Source organism: Pseudopipra pipra, chromosome 2, assembly GCF_036250125.1.
Source record: "Pseudopipra pipra isolate bDixPip1 chromosome 2, bDixPip1.hap1, whole genome shotgun sequence".
NCBI classification, from domain to species: Eukaryota; Metazoa; Chordata; class Aves; order Passeriformes; family Pipridae; genus Pseudopipra; species Pseudopipra pipra.
The window spans coordinates 51,227,419-51,249,355 of NC_087550.1; the positions used below are offsets into that span (position 1 = coordinate 51,227,419).

The following is a 21,937-nucleotide window of genomic DNA, read 5'->3' on the forward strand; positions in this document are numbered from 1 at the left end:
TAAAATAATAAACTTTGTTAAGTTCATCTCCATATTTTAAATAATAATAGCTACAAAATCCAACACTTTTCATCCGCCAAAAATTTCTTTGTTTACTGCTTATCTTTTAGGTAAGAGCTCTAATTAGTATTTTCAATGCCTTCTACATTTCTTAGCCTTGAACCAATTCAGCTTTTGATTATTTTTAATGTGAAACAGAAGAATATCTAGATCATTTACACACAGTGAATATACTGCATACAGTATGTAATTCTGTGTGAAAATTGAAAAGAACGGCATATATTACCACTCTATAAAATACAGATTTCCATTTAAAATATTTTTTTTAATGCTTACAAGAAATAAGCACTTACTTAAAGTTTAAGCCACATCACATCACCCTGTGGTAATAGATACTCTCCCCTGAGAAATGTAAACATTTCTGGTTGAATAAATAAAAATACTTGTATTAAATTCCAATTTTATTTTTAAAATCTGCTATATGAAAATGGCAAATGTATATGTAAAATCTGAAGGTATTTAAAATTAGGTAAGTTACACAGAAGAAAATGTATAAGAAATTTTTTTTGAAATTTAGCCTAGGATATTGCTTTTTATAAAGGACAAAAATGACTAAACAACAGGACATCTTTTTAAAGATGTCTTTAAAAATAAACCCCAAGATATTAGCTTTCTACTATTGTTGGGAAAGCTTTAGAGACTTTGCTTTAAATCTATTCATTTAAATATACATAAAGGCACTCCCTTCCTTAATAATAAAAAATGTTAAGCAAAATAACCCTGATGGTCTCACCTAATCTACCACCTTATGCTGCTGTAGTTTGTAGGATCAAATATTTCTGGCTTCCTAACCCTTCAGAAACTTCCTGAGATATTTTTTGACTGTGTTTTTCTTTTCATTTTTATCTAAAGTTTTCCCTGGATTTGATCTAATTGGTCTTTGTAAAGACATGCTTGCAGACGCAGGGGCATTATTGTGGTTACTCTCCTGGGCTGAGAGACATGCAGAGCCTTTCTCACCCAAACAGCTTATCGAATAAAAATGTATAAAGTCACAGAGAGGCAAAGTCAGTATTTATCTAGTGAAAGCAAAACCACACAAGTCATACTCTAATGTTTAATGTTTAACATGTCAGAACTACCAAATGGGGCACTCCTGGCCACAGACAGAGTGCTTGGGCCCTAAGCCTGCAGGAACAGGCTTATTTTGCCCAATGTTAAAATGAAGTTTGACACTTCTCGTGTCTATAACACCACTGGATGGTATTGCCTCTCTGCATTCTGCACAAATGAAATTTTTCATTTAATGATGTTACGGTTATTTTTTACTTCCAAAGAATTGCAAAATACAATAGATCAAGCCTTTGGAATGCAGAGTAGATGGTAAGAGAGATAGATTTGAGCACTTCCCAGATTTCATAGATTTCACAGAATATTCTGAGTTGGAAGGGACTCACAAGTCCAACTCTCTTAAGTGAATGGCCCATACGGGAATCGACCTCAATGACTGTAAGTGCTTTGTAAGTGCAATTTTCATCTACTGTACTCTCTTGTGCATGTGGGCATATTCCAAAAATCAGCTTTTTCATTATCATTGATGTTTTTGTAACAAAGGCCTCTTATACACATTGCCTTGGTTTAACAGATGTATTCTTTCACCTCCTGTTCATCTGGTGGTTTGCTAGTGCATGAACCAGTCCACTATGGATTTCCAGGGCATTTCTACTTCAAGCTCTTTCAATAAATAATAAAAGGATCTGAAGTGCACTTATGCTTCACAGGTCTGCAAAACCCAGATTTTCATTGTCACATTTTGATGTTTTATTTTTCCTGGCTTGGGGTTACAGAGTGACAACTTTGAGCACTTTATGATTGTAACGACAACTAAAATGTAAGGATAGCATTCTTATTCAAGATATGAAGCTGTTCTGCAATCCATATGAGGAAAGGTAGAGCTTCTTAACAGCAGACAAGTGGATTGCCTCTAATAGTTTGGTGCTTCTGGGTCTGAAGTATTTCATCAAGCACTAATGTATTTTGCATCAACATTTAGTAATCCTGACACCCACTACCAAATGGTTAACAAGCCATTTTTGGAAATACATTTCATTTGAAGTAACAGAGCATGATTTTAAAATAGCTGTTTTTGTCACCTATATACTAAGGTGCAACTAGCATTTTTCCAGGATTTTTCTTTAAGGAGTGTCTTCATCCTAATTTCTATCACTCGATGTTACAGAAATCCTGATTCATGTAAATTAATTTTTTTATTTTGGAAAACACTGAACTGTGTGCTTATGAACAGATATTAAAAAACTACAGCTGCTTTGATATATGTGTTGGATTTGCAGCGGGAAGAGCCTTATTTCAGTTGTGGGATGATATTTTCTGTCAGGTCAGTAATTACTGAATTAGAGTAACTGCATTTTTTGAAAGTGAGCAGTGATTGTTATTCTTTTCACTTGTCTTAATTTACTGCTGGCCACCAAATATAGATATATATTAGTTTCATTAATAAAAGAATATTATTGTGCATTTTGCCTCTTAGTCCATCCATTATTCATACCAGGCAGGAGACTAAACTGGGGATGCAGCTGTTCATGTATTAATCTAAGAAACCCTTCCCTTTGCTTGCTTTTATTCTGCAGGAGCATATTTGCAATTTGTTAGCAATTTTTGTGATGCTTTGTTTAGTGCTAGAATTACATGAACATATGTAATGAAACACTAGTATTTTTCTTCCAGTACGTTCTTTTATATACATGTATGTGTACGCACAAATTTAAATTTTCACACCTAGACAAGTTTATCCTATTTCCTTAAACTTCTGACTAGTGACCTCTATACATTGAGATATGTAATGTCAGGTTTCCTTGCTGTAAAAATGATCATTAAACATTGCTCATGGCACAAGCCAGGCAGCCCTTCAGTCTCATCTTTTTTTAATTTCTTTTCCATGGGTTTCTCAGGCTATATATATATATATAAATAATATATATATATATATGTGTGTGTGATTGATTCATGAATCAAGACACTTTTTTGAGAGTACTTCAAACTTAGCAATGCACCTCAGTCCAGGAGTGAGACACTCATGTTATTTTTAGTCCCTCAGGCACAAGGTATAGCTAAGTCAAGTTACACGGTGATTTGGAGACGTGCAAATGACCACATCGAGGGGGTAAATTAATCGAGTGGATTTGAACCTAGACCTCCAAATACAAAAGGCCAGTGCTTTAGCACACCATGTAACTTCTGACATGATATTTAGCTAAAATGAAAGTAAAAAACAAAGAAAACCAAATCAATTTGATATATGATTAGTACTGTATTGGTGAGTGAACACAAAGACAAGTATTCTATGGACATAACTGCTGAATCCATATTGCTATATTTAAGTTTGTGTTTACTCTTTGACATCCCCCATTTTTAGAGACACAATTCCTCAGCTGGTTTCAATTACACGTGAAAGAGACTCAGTGCCAAGTTGTTTGCATGAGTGGATTTTGTTTATAGTTTGTAAATCAGTTGTGGTTTTTTTAGTCAAAGAGCAGGAGAAGAGATTTTAAATGATTTTAGATATTTGCTTGTATTTACCAATATTCAGTTTACAGAGGGTTTTATGGTACTAAAAATGGCACTTTACAGATAGCAAGCCTAATTCCCAACTTCCTTGTCCCATCACCGAGACATCTGGCTGTAACTTTTGACTTGAAAGTGTATTGTATCCACCTGGGACAGGTGTAAGTAACTCAACAGATGCAATGTAATGTGAATTAGGAACTAACGACAGAGGATGGAACTCTGGGTTTGAAAATGAGCTATTCAGATACATTTTTAACTGTGAAAGTGAGAACTGCATTTTAAAAATCCAGTATTTTATGAATTCAATATTGACCAGATTGATGATTTTGTTAAGCATCCAATGCAATTCATCTCCTTTCTATTATCATTACATAGATAGATCATTAATGACTTTCCCATACGTTTCCTGGGTTTTATTTTGCCCATTTAGCTATTCTACAATGTCTGGGGATATATAGAAAATAACATACCCTAACATTTTATTCTGATCTTATATATAATGCTACATATACTAATATTTTCTACTAATATTTTATGTTAGATACTATTATTCTGGTATTCCCTTGATATTCTGAATCAGCTCAAACTTCAGGGTTTTAACTGGGACTCCAGGTCTTGTCCCCTACTGATGCTGCTTTGGCCTTTTCTGCACCTCTAATTGCAGGGCTGATGTCCCAACATCATTAGGTGGGTTGCTTTTAAAACGTGTATTACTCTGGAGTCCAAATGATTTTACTGGTTTATCTCCTGTATTTTTTCCTGATCCTCATATTCAAGGAACCATGTAAAATTTTCCGGGCACTATAGCTCATACCTGCTACAATAACTACTACTGTACATAAGGTTTGTTCCATTTCAGTACCTCAAAAAAATCATGTCACTTCTGTACATATTATCCTACTTAAATGGAACAAAAGTATGCAGAATGAGTGATCAGAAAAACAGTATTTTGAAGGAATTTGAAAAGGAAAGTCTTCTAGGCAGAGGAAGAAGGTTTTCTGATTATTGAAGGAGAAAATAGTGCCATTTAAAAAGAATTTTAGAAAACTGTCAGAAACTAGGGATGAAAACAAAGAGGAGTGCAGAAGAAACGTGTAGTTTAACACTAACAAAGGGAGCATTACATTTTCCTTGGGACCTGCTTTCATTTTTTTGCTCTACTTGTGAATTCAGGTTAATTTTCATAGGCCTGTGCTGAATTATCTGTTTTATAGATGGGAATTGATGAACCTTTTCATATGCTTTGCATCTGCGCTACTAAAAAGTAAACACTTTCTACACCAAAACGGTTTTATTTAGACTAAAGTGTTGGTCATCAAAGCACTTGCTTGGTCAGAGGTATCCTCTCCTAGTGGATTTCCTTATTAAACATCTACCCCTATAAGCCCTGCTCTCCCAGTTTGCCTTTCCACACTAGGTGCTCAGTTTAGAAAGCCTTAATTATAAACATTGTTGTTACTGCCCCCAGCTGGAAAACAGAGCAGTTTATGTATGAATAAGAGAGATTATCGCCCATCTGCTCCAGCCCATTATTCAGGGATGTGTCATTTTGTATGCTGATGGCCATTACAATGCTTTAGTCAAATGGCCCTTTTTTTTTTTTATAGCTTTATTTATTTACCAAGTTGCAGAATTAGACCCTTCCCCCTACATCCTCAAAATGCATATGGTTTTTTTCAAAACCTGGGCTAAGCAGTTAAACTGAGTCAAGGCCAATCTGAGGAGATGCTCGCTTTTCGCACAGCCTCCTTTTCTGGTGGTCTGCTCCCCCTGAAGGTGGAGTTTTAAAAGATCCAAACATTGTGTATAGCAAATAGGAAGATAAATAGAGCTCATGCGAGCTTCCCCCCATTTTACAGAGGAGGCATTGAATTTGCAACTCTTTGTCAAAGTTCTGCTTGATACAAAATGCCATCTTTCCTTCTCAAGCAGAAAAGAAAAATTCCTCTAATGCTATGAAGCACACAGAGCTAAAACTGGGCACTCAGGCCCCATTCACCTCTTCTTCAAACCAAGGGGCACAGATGCTGGGCGGCCGTCAGGGCTGCAACCCGTGAAGCATGATGCCAAGTGACAAGACAGATCAAGCAGGTTTTGCTGTGCCCTCACAGGTCATGGTAGGTTTATAGCCACTACCACAAGTGCAGTAGGCTGGAATTAGATGAATTACAGGTACTGCTGCACACTCCAGCACCTGGAGTGAAAGTCTTTCTCAATTTTTGCTAGCCAGCGTTCAACTGATGGATTGGAACTATTTTTTTTACTTTTTGCCTGAGAAATAGGCTTAGTTTTGGTTTGGGGTTTGTTTTTTTTTCTTTCCCCAGAACATCCATATTTAAACTACGTAGCCCTTAGTGTGCGCGCAGGGAATCGTTAGGTTTTATGGAAAGCGTGCTGTAGCCCAATCCATGCACTTGGTGACATGATCCAGAGTGGGAGTTATACTTTACTGGAAACATTTGCAGTGACCATCTCTGCTGTTTTGCTAACGTGGTTAATTTGCTGAGTTTTTACAAATCTCTCACAGACAAGCTTTTAAAGGCAGTGTTAGAAAATGCAGGTTTCAGAAGAAACTTATAAAAATTTCTCCAGCTTTCAAAATGTAGGTCTTGTGAGTAATAAGAAAGAAAAAAAGACAGCAAGTAACCACTTGATGGAAATTCCAAGACTCTGGATTTATTGAGGAGGTGTGTGGGCCTCTCGTGGGCTATCAGACCTGGATCCCTCCTTGCCCCTGCTGCAGAATAAGCCTCTCCCTCCCAGAGACCCATTTTATCATACAGGTTAAGCCAGTTAACAACAACCCTGGCACAGTTACACAATGAAGAAAAATATATTCAAAAGACTCATGCAATATTTAAAACAAAATCAAATCAAAATAAATAGGTATCAGAAGGGTTTTAAAAAGAAAAGAGAAGGAATGCATTGTTAGAAACACAAGCTTACCAGCACATACAATGCATTGTATTTCAGTGAACTTGGGAGAGTTTCTACAGCCCGTGTTATGTAAATGCATTGTTCAATCTAAGGTAAGGATTGTGTTTAATCGGTTTAAAATGACAGTATATAGCTCCATATCTTGCATGGAAAAAAGAGGAAAATATATGCTGAGAGCCTGTTGCTACTCCGTGTGTTTTGAAACAGGAGCATAGGGGAAGCAGATGCCTTAACAAGCAATAGAGAGGGGGAGGGTGAGTACTTCAGCATATCTGGTAGATTTTCTATATACACTGTCCTTTTAACTATAGGGGAGATTGATATTGAGCATGTGCGATGAAGAGAAAGCTGGCAATGTGGGTGTGAGGAATGGGTGAAGAAAGGGAATGAAGGGGTGTGGCATCTCAATCAAGATTAAAACGAAACTGATAAAGCAGCATATGGACCCGATAACAAATCAAAAAGCATGTTTATCCACTGAAGGAACTGGTTAATGGAGACTGCCAGCACGTTGCCATGGAAACACTGACTGTTGGCGCTGCACCATCTCATACCTTATCCAATACATTCCTGGTTGTTGGTAGTAGTCCAAAGACCCTGATCTCTTGATGGTAAACCCGTGGTCCAGCTGAGCAGAGAGAAACGGGGCAACTCAGTGGATCAACATTAGGCTAGAGAATTCAGACTCCAGAGCAAGCTGTTCCTTATTTAGCGCATATTTACTGTTTTCACTTTCAGAAGGCTCTTATCTAACATCCTAAAGCTACCTCCCGCAGAAGAAAAAAAAAAAAAAGGTAAAGAAATAAAAGAAAAAGATACTAACTCTAGATTTGGTCTTGCTAAATTAGAAGCCAATTTATTCAAACTAAAATGGAATTTGTGAAATAGATTACTTAATGCATAATGCATTCATTTAAAAGTCTGACAAATATCTTTTTACCTCCAAAGACAGTATTGCCCTTTTAAGTTGCACATACCAGTAATAGAATATTATCTTTTGCAATTAAATTGAGAAGTTTAATAATTAAAAAAAAAATTAAATGCAGTGCAACCATCACAAGGAGCAGGCTAGACACACTACACAAGGCTTAAATTAGACTGCTTCAAAATCATGGAATGTGTAAAGACGAAAAGAATCACATTTTGATACCCCATCAATCATGGTAATTCATTTCTAAAAATGCGTTAACCTTGGAAAGTAGGACTACTCAGAGCCATGAATAACATTGTTTATCATTTCAGCTTACACCTCATGCTCAAAAAGATAATAGTACAAAACTATTTGGTTTAAAATTGCACCAATTAAAGTCAAAATGGAAATGAACTTAACATTGTGTCCAGGAAAGTATGCCAGTGATATTACTTAAGGAATACAGATTTTTCAAGTTTAGTCTATCATTAGCAAAATCATGTGCATAGGAACAAAGAAAATGTGTTCTTTTCCCTAACCCTTCAGTGCTGCTCTAACAGACGGTGGAGACATCATTTAGCTGAATTAAATAAAATTTTATGGGAAAATATCTACAGAGACACTCTGTCTGCTTTAAAACTGTTAGTTGTAACGATTTTCAGATTTTGCCCTAGGAAGAGAAAAGGCCATTTTGTGTTTCAATAAGAGCATGGCATATATTTCCAATACCGATGATAGTTTCTAATTCTAAATCAGAAAAGCAGTTCAACACACTTCAAGGGGAGTTAGGAATCAACCACAAATTTGAATTTTTCTTGATGACTCCCCTTCAATAATTTAATAATTTATTCCATTTTGTTAAAACAATGCCACTTTCATCTTATTTTGAATTATTTAAAGGACGCTTCCTGTTTAAAACCATGGGGACCTTGTACCTAGAGTTAAATTTGTGTTTGCTTAATTACACTGGTCTGCTATTGCCATCTACTGGCTTCCTTGTATGCTGCACAAAAAACACACAAAAGGGATGTTTTTCTAAAAAGCGGATTAAAAATATTGCCCTAAAATTGAATAGCTAAAAAAATAATACAGAGAAAATGGTGAGAGTCACTTCCTAACACGAGTTGGAAAAATTTTGGCAGTGTGGAAATTCTGCCATGAGAAACCCGGCTGTGGACAATGATCCCAGGACAACACAGATAATAGATGGGAAGGGATAGTCGAGACACAGGTTCGTCTTTAAGGCAAGCAAAACTTACAAGCTGAATTGGCTTCTCTTCCACACCACCCAAGAAATCCTATGACTAAAAATACCACTTGGCATTTGTAATTTTTTTTTTAAAATTGGTAAAAGGCAGGGCAATGACCCACCCACTGCCTTCCCGTTGCCAGGGCCCTGAACCCAGGACCCTGTAAGCAACAGAGAGCTGCACCAACTTTCTGAGCAGCTTTTCTCCTTAGCTGTTCTACTCAATTTCTCTGCTTCTCCAGACAGAGATGCATTACCAAGACAGAGAGACCTCATCCAACCTTAACAGCAGAATAACATTAGTCTTTTCCTCTGTCTTAACACTGGCAAAAGTACAAGCACAAAAGTGATGACATACAGGCAGAGCTTTAACACTTCAGACAAGGACACATATTAAACGATGCTTGGTTCATACAAGGAATTACAGCACACCTCTGTGTCGCAGAATCATTCTTTAAAAGTGATTTGGGCTCCTAGTCACTCTAGGCACTATCACTAAACCCAGAGGATACAACCACAGGGTATTATTTCATGGCCACAGTAAAAAAAAAAATGGGGTTGCCATCCTTGGAGAATTGAAGGGAAAAAAAATCTACCCTCAAATTTCAAAAAGGCTAGTTAGTAGAAGTCCGGTTTTACATTTTTAACTGCAGTATGTTTTATAAACACTGTCACAGAACTACAAAATACTGCTCCTATTGAAAAGCTGTATGAGAAACATGATCCTGCAAATATTTTGGCATATGCTTAACAGTAATGTGGCCATTCTGACACAGACTGAGGGGCACTAGCCCAGCCTCTGTCTCCCACAGAGACTGGTAGTAAATGCCTGTGACAAGAATTTAAGAACAGAGCAAGTAAAGTGATATTTTTCCTACATATTCTCTCATCAGCAAACAGTGTTTTTTAGGGATTTGCTAATTCTCTTGCTGTTTTAAAAACTATTTCTCCAATTAAAATTTTGCTGGCAAAGCTATGTTTGTTCAAGGGAATTTTTTCCCAACTGACATAGTTATGCTGACAGAACTTCTAATGATGTATTATTATATCAACAGAAAACTCTCTTTGCCTGTAGAGTTAATTTTGTTTCAGAAATCATACTGCTACATCAGCAAAGCAACTACTTTGCTAGGCATGCTCAACATGTTCATTATGGTAGTTTGTCCAAACTGACAAATCCTTCGAAATGTGGACAAACTTGAAGTCTGGACACATGCATGAGAAGTAGGATGTCTCTGCCTTGAAATGTCAGAGACAACTTTTACTGAGGATTACAGCATCAATAAGGCAGATATAAGTCTGAACCAGAGGAGTCAATGGAATTTGAACACTTCTGAAGGAAGCAGTAGCCACAGTCGATGTATGTAAAACACATGTGGCTTCAAACTTCCTCCCAATCAAGCTGACCACGAACATATGTTTAGGAACTTAATTTTCATATTATAGTTTTAATTGGTGCATATGATAAATACTCCTTGAGATCTTTGAGGTGCGTTATATCTTACCATCGGAGAAAACAGGCATATAATACCATATCATACCAACGTGAGGACAAATTAAGAACTAAATACCACATATTAGCTATCTCTGTACATAAACAGAATTATAAGATTCAAAGTAATGCTAATATTTATCTTTCATACTATTAAGTAAGCTACAGAAATATATGCACATACTAACACATTTTCACAAACACAGACACAGATGTGTTATATAATGTATAGAAGGCATCTCTATATATTATATACACAAGCACTCTCTCAAAAAGTTACAGTAAACATACAGGCAGGCACAAAACCCCATTATTTTTATAGAAAATATAGTTAGTGCATGTCTTTACTGCGGAACAATGTTACAACATCTGTACATACTTTGAAAGTTCTAAATCTAGAGCAGTCTTTGTTAATAGGATTTACTTCTGTGATATTTGAGATTGCACAGCTAAAGGAAGATTCTCAAACCTAAAACCCTGATGAAATGCATATCAAATATAGATTAAATTGGTTTTCAAATGCAGAAACAGCATTTAAAGGCATTGCTGTTTTGCTTTTGGCTTTCTTTTACACATTAAATTATTTTGTAGGAAACAAAACTAATTTATTTGTAAAATAAAAATTATCTAGCATTCTAGAACATTATCAAAATATTAAAGAGGTCTATATTTCCCCATCTCTTCCAATTTTTTAGAAAATAATTGACACAAGCTAATCAAACCACTTTCTGAATTACATAAAAATATTCTACACATTTCTACTTTATAGGCCAAGTTACAGGATTAATCATGCCGGAGTATGAAGTTTGCCCACAGAGATGATCACTAAAAATATTCTGTTAAATTTCCAAACACTAAAAAATATTTAGAATATAATTAAACATACAAGTTTTTTTTCCTGATGTATAATATTTTGCAGTGGAAAGATTCACTACAGTGTCTTTCTCATTACTTAAGTTTTAAACTGCTGCAATCAATTCCTTGGCAAAGCAATTGGGGCAGAGAAAAAAAAAGAGAAGGGCGGGGAAATTAAAAATATAAAGGAGGCGAGGGATGGATGAGGACAGAGGCATCATTTCTTGCTTTTAAGCTTTGAAGTCATTAGCATGGAGGATCTGAGCAGTAATTCTCATGGACAAGCGTGCTGGCAGTCCATTTAAAAGGAACACGATTTCAGCTAGTCTATACAGAACATACCTGCAGTTCAGATGAGCAATGGGTATGTGATGTTTTAGTTGTGGGAGAGCTGTTGCAGTATTATTGCTTAAAAATGAAAATAAATAAATGCTGACCATGTTAGCTGATGGCTGAGAAAATCTAGGAAAAGCATGAGGAACAACTTGCTTCCATGTTGAGGACGTTCAGGGTAGGAAAGAGTAAAGAAAAAATATGAGAGGCACAGCTTGAAATTTTAAACACTTATACCAAGTAACTTTGAGAGAGTATCCATTTTGCTGCACAAGCACTTCACACCTGTGAGCCAGATTGCATGTGCTGAGCTGAGTTTACTTCATGCTGATTAAACTCAACACTGGAGGGGCTGAGCTGAGAAACATGAAAGTGGAAACAGTACAAGAAAGTGTACATGTGCAGTCACACCACCTGCAATTTATGGAAGCTGGGAATGAACACTGAGTAATCTGATATGGGAATGGTTACGTTTAACATGTCACTTATTTTTAGTGACTATTTGGAGTGTTCACATTACTATGAGTAATAAAGGAAAACTTACAGACACAGGCAGATGTATCAAAAATGTGAAGGATGTGCATGTTATTATTCAATGGCATTAGTATGAGTAATCTCATCATATGCTGAATATATTCTGTGCCCATGTATATCTAATACACATGTTCATCTGTGAGAAAAAAATAGAGTTTTATGGTATGTACACTACACTGAGGATGCCATTGAAACATCAGTAAAGCTTCGTCAAAAGTTTGGTCAAGCTTAGTTTCAGAAGCTCCCGACACGTTCTAACCTAGAATGGCTCGACTGGAATAGCAAGATGAGAGAAGGCAGCAAGGAGCTCCATTAAGTCTTTACCCAATTAAGCACTTCTGGTGAAAGGGAAGCAGCTTCTCTGTGGCACTACAATAAAATGCTGCTGCTCAGCTAAATCTGAAGTGGCTAGACTCATGAAACATGAAGGCAGCAGTGAGGCATCATAGCTCCCTTTCACGTCTTCAAAGAGGAGAAGTTTAGGCCGCCATATAGATTTTCAGTTAAAATTTTGGAACAATTTCCATTTTAAAGTGGGGCTGCCCTTCTGCTACAAACCTCTGTGTGGCCTCAATCCATATTATGAGTATGCTGCCAATTAAAATGTCATGATCCCATAGTTCAAACTATCAAATCTACATTGGAGTTAAGTCCACTGATCTTCTGGTAAAATGTGGAACTGTGTGTACAGTTATATCGCCTAGGGCTGTTCAATAACAATGTGACTCACAAGCAGAATCAAGGGAAAAGTTGTGCAGAATACCAGTCTATGCTTATATTAATTAAATGCTAGAATTATCTAAAGATTAATCCTCTCTGTTTTTCTTTGGTGGAATGTCCTAAACACATACTGTCTGATGGGCACATAGATGTGTTTCAGCTGTGTAATTCAGATGCTTACTGCTATGACAGAAACTCCAGCTGCTGTGCTGTTCGGCTTAGGGCCTGTGTTGAAATGCTTCTTTATCTTCCCAGCTACTGAGAGCTGATGTTCATTCTCTGGAAGGCCATCATCCTAGAGAGAAATAAAGAAAAATAAAACTTCAGAGAGAAAAGGCGAAAGCAGAGAATTGCAGGGTGATTCTGATAGCACCTGTCAATACAGAAAAGTTTACAAAAAGTTTGTATTAAAATATGGGTCAATCATTGCCTCCACCAATATATCTAAGGTATTTATAAGATGAACATATTATGGAATGAACCAGTCTCTCTCTTCTTCTTTACTCAATCTTTTCTTCTCAAATTTTAGGTAATGTGAATTAATAATAATTGTTAAACATCTTATTTTTATTTTTACCATGCCTTAAACACCACTGCCTAGTTATTTTTAGGTCCATTAATATTTCAAAGCATGATAAACTCAGACCTGTTTATGATTCTGTTTACTCATCACATAAATTTAACGATAATGACCTCAAAAGTAAAAAGTATCTAAGAGATTAGAATAACAAAAGGTCCTATTTTGGCAGGATGAAGGAAAGGATCTTCGGTGAGTCCCACAGTGAGGAAACCCAGATAAGATGGGAGCTGAGACATGCCCTGGCTGAGAACCTCGGAGTGGGTGAGGAGGAGACCTGACCAACTCCAGGAGGCATTGTAGCACGTCTGCAGGCCAGGCCAGGTCAGGTCAGGCGTAAGCTCATGGCTTGTGGTGGCATTCCCCACAGCTCATGACAGTACTGTACTAAAATCCTCGCTAACCAGAACTACCTCCACAAATCAAATCTTCAACTGACTGATAACAAGAGACTGCAATTCCTTACCCCAGTCCCAAGGCAAAGAAGCCTGGGATGCTGTGGGGAAAGGTACATGAATGCAGAGGAAAGGTACATGAATGCAGAGGTACAGATTGCCTGGGAAAGCAGAGAAGGACTGGAGCCAGCTATGGGTGGCCTCTTCCTCCATGCCAAAATGTCTATGTTCTCAACTTGAGCTAACCTGAGGTAAAAGTAGGCACACAACTGCATGGCTAAGTAGAAGCAGACACATGTTCTGCTGTGGCACACAGCAAGTGAGCCAGCTCTCCAGCCCAGACACCATGCAGCTGGTCTGGGACATGCCTCCTTCCAGCTGAGACATCCCACTTTGCAGAGAAACCTGGATATCTGCACCTAGGCACACCAGCAACCTCCATGCTGAGACAAAACCATAGCAGAGAGAAGGGAGTTTGCAGTTTTGCACAAGTCCTCAGGTTGGATTCAAGCCCAAGAAAAGGGGAGTTTTTTTAGAAATTGTAGAAAAGATCCTTATGCCTGAAAAATGTGCAAAAAGCCACTGCTCAGTGAGACTTCCCCACTAGCAGAATATGCAGGATTACAGGCAACAATATGCAGAATAGGTGGAATAGGGAGATAAACACGCGGGATATCAGGTCACTGGCCACACATCATGGTCATCCCAAGCTAGTACTGCATGGTGTGTGTGGCTGACAACAGTTGAAAAAGTTCTTAAACTCCACTTAAGCAAAATCATAGCAGAATACAGGCAAACAAGAGACAAGATCAGAATGGAGAGAGATGACAGACACATCTTTTTCTGACTTCACATCAATTCTGAGTGCACTTAAAGACTTACAGAGCTGCTGCAGTAAATCATGAGTTCAGTGAGCCTATGGGAATTTTAGAGAGGTTGGTAGGGTTTGTTATTTATTTAGCTTGGGGAGTTTGTGTTTAGAGATCCCTTACTCACCCCTTTAAAAAAAAGTCTCAGCTGGCAAAATATAGTCAAGTGCACACAGCTGCAAAACACAAAAACCAAAACAATACGACCCAGTAGCTGATTATTGTCTAGCACCGGGGAGTCTTGGCTCGGTAGTATATGACCCCTAAAAATAACCTGCTTTCCATTGACCTTGCCTTTCCCAGAAGAAAGCTAAAGTGAATTTCTCTTCAATAAAGGAGGAAGAAAAAATAAAATCATTCTCTTGGCTTTCTTGACATGAAAGACTGCCAAGCATTCATGTCATCTTGTCAAAAGACTAAACTACGAAGACAATAGTCATATTTTATTGGTGAAGCACTACACCCTCACTTTTGGTGGCAGCATGCCACAGACACATAGTTTGGGCTCCAGCTTTTATATGAAATATTTCACAGCTCAATTTAAGATGTAGCATAGGGATATATTGGAATTCCTCTATCATTATTAAATTTTTATTACTACTGTTGGTACCACCTGACATTTAGTAGTTATCATTTTTTTATTCAAGTGTGCTTTATAAACAAGTCAGTATATATTAAGCTGGCTCCTGGAATCACTTCAGTGAAAAATAAAATAGATAGCTATTGAGGGTGAGAGATGACAGCTATTTAACTAAATATAAAACAAGCTGTTCTGCATTTTTAAAAGACAAGAAGTAAAAAAAAAAAAAAACAGAATCAAAAACATCATATTGACCAGAGTCAGCAGGGTAAGTTGTAGAACTGGAGAATAGGGTAAACATTGCTGACAAGAATTTCATTGGGTTGCTGTAATGGGAAGGATGTCAGACCCCAAAGAGGTTAACTGTTCCTTTCCTCTATTTTCAAGATTTTGCTTTTTTCAGTGGGTTAGGACCACAGAATTTCATCTCAGATTTAGCAGTAATCACAAGATCTTTTAAAGACGACTAGTGATTTTTGGTGTTCAATCTGGGAACTTTAAAGGGTCAAGAGCTTCAGAAAACATTGACTGCTGATGCTCTGAAAGAAGAGCTCTCCTGTGCATGACTCAGAAACGGAACAGTCAAAATCCATTGAGTGTTTGAAAACTCTGGTCCAGAATTTGAGTTTTCACATGGACAATGTAAACTGCTTGGAATGTTAAAATACTTCTGTTTTTTGTGTTATTGTTTTTGGTTTTTTGTTTTGTTTTTTTTTTTTTTAATCACCCTCCACAAAATACCTTTCATGGTCTATTTGAAAGAAATCAAACTACTATTAAAAAAAAAAAGAGGTATAGTGTCTTGGAGTCATTCCAGTAATTAATAAAAACTGGTTTCATACTTGCATTGTTCTCTGTGGCAGGAGACATTGCCACTCAAAGGAAAAAGAGGCGTTAAAAAGATGTAATGAAGTTCAGGATTCCCAGACTCCTACTGCCCTGAAGCACTTATATCCATTTCACAAGTTGGTCACAAGACCTTTACTTTCCAGGTCTAAAATCATCAGATGAATAGATTATTATACAAATAACAACAGGAAACCAGAGCAAATAGAAGTTCTGGAAAAGCTTTTGACGTTTCCTCTAGGGATTACAGGGAAACGTTTCTTTGTGCAGTGTCCTAAGGTGTAACCAAAAGTAGTGCAGCTATGAAACAAGAAATGTCTTTTTAAATTAAATTCCTTACAAATATTCAGCTTATTGCTACTTATCGCTTGGTTATTCACTTCTTTTGCACACAAATTTCCAAGGCAAACACAGGGAAGGAAATATGTAAAAGCTCCAGTTTTCCGAATTCTTTTTAGGCTGCTGTGTGCCATCTTTCCTTCTTCGGCAACAACACAGATTTTATGTTGATTATTTTAACAGAGAAGGATTTAGGGAATGCAGTCATTCAGCATTTGCTGCTCAATGATGTATTAGGAAACAGTTACTACTTATACAACAAAAAAAGAGTAAGTTTGTCCTGTAGCTTGTTTCAGGTTATCAATAACATCAATGTTTAAAATGCCAGATTTCAAGCTTCCAGTCTCTTTTATAATTCTTTGGCTTTTCAGAGACTTTGAGCAGGTAAAGGAAAGAGCTGGGGTCCCCATGGGGGAAGTATAAACAGATGGATTTGTTTCCAGGTCCAAGCGTACTGCATAGGAGAGGTGACTGAATAAACTAAATGAAGGGGGCAAAGAACTGTTGCTGAATTGCATTTAGAATTCAAGATCTCCATCTGCGGCAGTGGCATGTAGCCAACATCTTTTCAGGTTTTGTTTTTTTGAATTGAAAACAGCTGGGATATCACTGACATAGGAACTGCTTTACTGGCCTGACTCTGACCATAACAAGTTTTGCAGTTTCCAAGAGGATTCCAGCTATTTTTATAGCAAAAACTGAAACTAAAATGAGAGTTTGCTCCTACTGAAACTGTCAAAGCACATTCCAGGAATCTCAGCAATTTACCAAGTAATCACATAGTAAGCAGCTATAAAGTGGAATGGTTATTTACAATCTACAAAATGGTTTTATACAGTGTAAGCAGTTACAACACTTCTATCAAAGGTTTGATCAAAGAAAGAAAATGTTTCTTAAAATTGTTGAAGAAAACACATGCCTACTTTTCAAGCCAGCTGTTTTATCTAGTATTTTAGCTGCAGATTTAACACTCTATGAATAGGTTCAAAACTGACATAAGAAAACTTTTGTGGTGAACTCTATCCCAGCTGAAACCAGGACAGAAAGGGAAAGTAAAGTCCAGCATTTGATGCCATGAAAAAGTATTTAAGCAGGTTACCTGTGAAAATGGAATGTAGGTGAAAATTCCCCATATCTTCTCAGAAGGCCAGCATGCAGATAATTGCTCAGGTAATTACAACATATAGATTGCAGAACCTTTTGTAAAAAGTGATGAGTATATTAATTCCCTGTCCTGAAGCTGGGAAATTGAGATAGAGGGAGACTGTGTGGCAGACTTGCACCTGATCAAACAAGTGATGGCATGGGGATGCATAGCTGGATCTAACACCAGTGTACCATTATGCCTCGGTATACCATCAGGCTGACCCTGCTAGGCTATCTTCTAGTGTGTCTGCTAGGCTAGACACACTTCAAGGAAATGCCTTTTTTCATGTAATCATTTAAGCACCTGTTTCAACTCAGCCATGTTCTTATTTCTCCTAATGTGAATTAGGATTATAGTGCCATCTAGTTAATTTTATGCCTGATATTAAGTGCTTCCATGTGTGATGCCTTGAAATAGGAGCAATGTTTGGAAAATGTTCAAGCACTTTTCTGAACTGGTCCCAGCACTGGTTTTTTGTCTTTCAGAAAAAATATCTGGAAGACACATACGAGAATTCAAAAGCAGTTTTGATCTGCATTATGAACTATCTTTAGTGTATTGCTGAAGACAAAATGCTGATTCGTCTCAGTTGCTAAAAGCAGCAGTTGGGTAGAAAAGAAGGAATTACAGAAAGGTCATGGAATATTTGTTTCACTTACTTACAGATTAAACTTCTACAGGTTTGATTGCAGAGAATTATTACCACCATAAAATTACGAGAAGTGCAGCAGAGCTAGATCAAAGATGAATGGAATACTGTATGTTGTTTCTGACAGTGCATTGTTGTCACTGTTAAGAAGTAGTACCTTTAACAAAGACAAGTAGATCTTTAACTTTCCCTGTATATCCTCTAATTCCTGCCAACCAAGTACTTAAGAACTCTGTGAGCCAAGACTTATATCCAGACCACTATATTTAATAGGCTCCAACGGGCTCATCCTCCAAAAATTTATTAAATTCCCTTTTGAATCCATTTATACTTGTCCTCTACAGCACCTTCTGGCAAAGGGTTCCACATGTTAACTTATTGCACAGAAAACCAGGAATTTGCCAAGGTTTTGTTAGCAGAGTTCTAGAGTGTTAAAAGGCTTTAGTCCCCGTCCCCTCTCCCCTCCCATCCCCATCAGCAGGTACTATTGAGGGCAGAGAGCAGATCCTCATGTCACTTGCACACCATCAGCATCAGGTTACTAACAAAGAGCTGCACTCTTTTTTTAATATATTGCGCTAAAATGGCTTCCTAAAACACACCATGGTGTAATTGAATTAAAAAAAAAAAAGCATCTGGGAGTAGCATTAATATTTCAAATATATTTTTCAGAAAAAGGTGAAGATAAGTGACCACATCCTTAAATGGTGTAAACAGGTGATATTTCAGTAATCTCAGCAGCAGTGTGCTGATGAGTGTGCTGACACTGAGGGTGACCTGGCCTCCCTGTGGCTTCCAGTCAGTCAGTTCCATCTCTTCCCCTGCAGAACTCCAGAAATCTCCACCCATCTTCCTCCGATGGGGACACAGAGACACCTCAATCACCAAAAGGCATTATAAACTGTGACAGAACACTGTGTTTCAAGGACAGCCCCTGGCATCAAGGAAAATTAGTATTTCAGGTGCTTGAATGTCACCTTAAAAGTGAAAAGATTTTCATCAGATGTTTTCCTGCACTCTTTGTACATCACAGAAGTTCTCTGCATGATAAAAACATTTACAATTTTAAAAAAATGGTTTGGGCAATAAGGAAGCCTCCAAGTCTAAAACATATACTTGGTAAATGCTTAACTGATCACCACTACTCTGGATGACATGGAGGACATTTTCATAAAAAAAGATTAACATCTGAGGTTACTGTATATTTGAATTTTTAGAACAGTGTTTTAGTGGGAAAGGGATTTTGGATACAGCAGCTGAGGGACCAAATTGTATTCCAGCGAGGAATGCACACTCAAGCTTGCAACAAACAAAACAAGGCATTATTTCTTCTTCCTTCAATTTTTTTTCTCTGGTTATCCCAATTGTGTTTCTTTTCTCAGTTGTCCCTTCTGAATTTGAATATAGACTGTCCCATATTTTTATTGCTTGTCATCCAAATATTTTAAGACATGTTAAATAGTCTGAAATAATTAACAAATATTAATTATCATCAGAAGCTAAATATGATTCTAAAGGTTTCCTTGTTTCATTCTGGATCAAGTAGCTTAATACTATGAACTACATTGCAGTAACTCTTAATCATGACTGTGAGATTTTTGAGTCCATCTGATTTTAGGAGAACAAAATGTGTCACTGAAGCTTCAAGCTGATTTTTAGACATATAAATTTATCAAATGTCATTGAAATTTGTTGAAAATCTGGCTCAAAATATTTCAGAGAAAATGTAGCTGAGCATGCATATAATAGTGTAAACTCCAAGGTACATGTCATACACTAAATAAGCATGTAACCCAGCTTATTTCCAGTTAAATCTGTGGCATTTTTAGAATGTGCTGGCTTTCAAAAGGGCATAGCAGGGACTTGACAGGAAAGAGCTCAAAGATGCCAAATTGCAAGAAGCATCTCCAAGTCTGAAAATACTTACATTAACCCATGGATGCTCAAGAACTTGCAAGGCTGAGAACCGCAGATCTACATCTACTTGAAGCATCATTGTGATAAGTTCCTGAGAAATGGAACACTGGGTCAAATTTAGAGAACACTTTTAAAGAACAAATCAACACTCACTAAAGAGCTCTTTAACTGATTTTGTAAGAGTGCTCAGAGGGAGAGTGAACTACCAACTGCAGAAATATATTATTTAAAAAATAGAACAACTATGAACTGCTGAACATCCAGATGAACTTTTAAATCAATATCTATCCGTACCTTGAAAAGCTAGAAGACATTTCTGAGTTACAGTTCTGAAGCCACTGTTTAACAGAAAAGCACTTAATACATAATGTGCAAAACAGATGGTTGCATGAAATTAGGTTAGATTCCCATTAGGAAAAAGACAGTTTCTCTGTAAGAAAAAAAGCCAGCAAATCTAGAATTTTACTTTAAGCTCTTGTAAAAATGTCATAGAAAATATTAAAAAAACCCCAATGTTTAAAAACATTTTTTCATCCTCTGAATTTCTCTGCAATTACCTAGTTTTCAACTAGCATGTAAATAAACATATATATAATTCCACCACTGAGTAGAGTGCATGGCAAAAACAGGATGGTAACATGGCAGCAAATAAAGGTGTATCAACAAAGACCAAAGCTAGTAATTCTTAGTGAAAAGAAAAGTTAAATGAATAGGCTAATGCTTCAAAACAGAAATTTTAGACTGCATTATTTGGAAGAAGGAGCTTCACAGGAAAACACCACTGGCAAAGGACTTGCAGAGTTCCTAATTATGATGCTATGAAATGAAGCCTGCTACAACACAACGATGTGGTTTAGAGGACTTTCAACTCTATGACTGTATCTCATTCATTAACCTCACTAGTTAAGAGGCTAAATTGATCACCCTCCACATATCTGTAAAAGCAGGACGTATCTGCTTTAGAACACCAAAGGCTACAGTCCAAGAACTGTGACCCAAACAAGTCTGTATTTCATACCATGATACAACAATAAGGCAATGGGGAGGCCTAGTTCTTTGACAGAAAGAAACAACCCATATAACATCTAATGGGATTAATAAGGGAAACCAGCCTCCCCATAATATTATTACATAATATTCAAAAGCTCCAGGTTGGTACTTGGTCCTCCCCATAAGTCCATACAAAGCACAGTCCCAGGGAGCATTCAAGCTAAGAAGTGTAGGTCAAGCGAAGTTATTTAAATTTTTCTCAATCAGTAAGGGCTACTCATGTTTCTATTGTGTGCAACATCACATAGCAATATGATGTCCTTTCAGAACAGGGTCCATTTCAGAACCACCTGGATTCTAACAGACAGTAACCATACAACAACATACTCGGTGACCCAGAGGACTTTATAGGTATAGCAGGAGATGAATGAGACGTCAAATACAGCGCTATGAAAGAACAACAGGCATTAGATACTCTCACTGGAAATAATAATGGAGAAGAAAGTATCAGTAACTATAAAACTCACCTTTGCAGAATCAGAAACATTATCCCAATATGGAGATGGAAAATCCACCTGTCCCATCAAAATCTGATCAAAAAGTACTTCTTGGTCATCTCCACTTCTGTAAGGTAAAAACAAAAGAAAACCAACAACAAAACCCAAAGAAAAATTATTTCCAAAAATGGTTCCAATAGACTTTTTGAAATTGCTTTTAACTGTTGATCCATTAGTATGCTTATGGAAGCTGTTGATTCCCCCCAATCATGCAGCCAAGGGTGTGACTGGTGAGATCATAAAACACAATGCGTTCGGTGCACTCTTTCTGAAGTAACAGGCTAGTCTTTAGGATTACCCATAACTTTGCAATTGCTTTGAGGGAAATAAAAGATCTGACATGTCCTTATTAAGTGGCTTACTTTTTAAATACCTTTTACCAGCCACAAAATATGTTGTGTTTGGTCCATGAAAGAAGATGCTTATTTCATTGTGTATTTAAAACATCAGGCAAAG

The 21,937-nt window shown here is 37.0% G+C and overlaps 1 protein-coding gene across 3 annotated transcripts in view; it reads right to left on the minus strand.

The window, feature by feature from the left end:
- Positions 1-21,937, minus strand: part of DCLK1 (doublecortin like kinase 1) — a 239,683-nt gene that overhangs the window by 6,466 nt on the left and 211,280 nt on the right. For 2 of the 3 annotated variants that reach the window (XM_064645543.1, XM_064645546.1), the window contains 3 exons: positions 21,452-21,548; positions 19,945-20,025; positions 12,797-12,910 (listed from right to left, as the gene is read on the minus strand). In XM_064645543.1, coding sequence (XP_064501613.1) covers positions 12,797-12,910; positions 19,945-20,025; positions 21,452-21,548 — 292 coding nt within the window. Of the gene's footprint in view, positions 1-7,076; positions 7,151-12,796; positions 12,911-19,944; positions 20,026-21,451; positions 21,549-21,937 lie in introns of all 3 variants that reach the window. The other variant, XM_064645545.1, reaches the window with a different exon arrangement.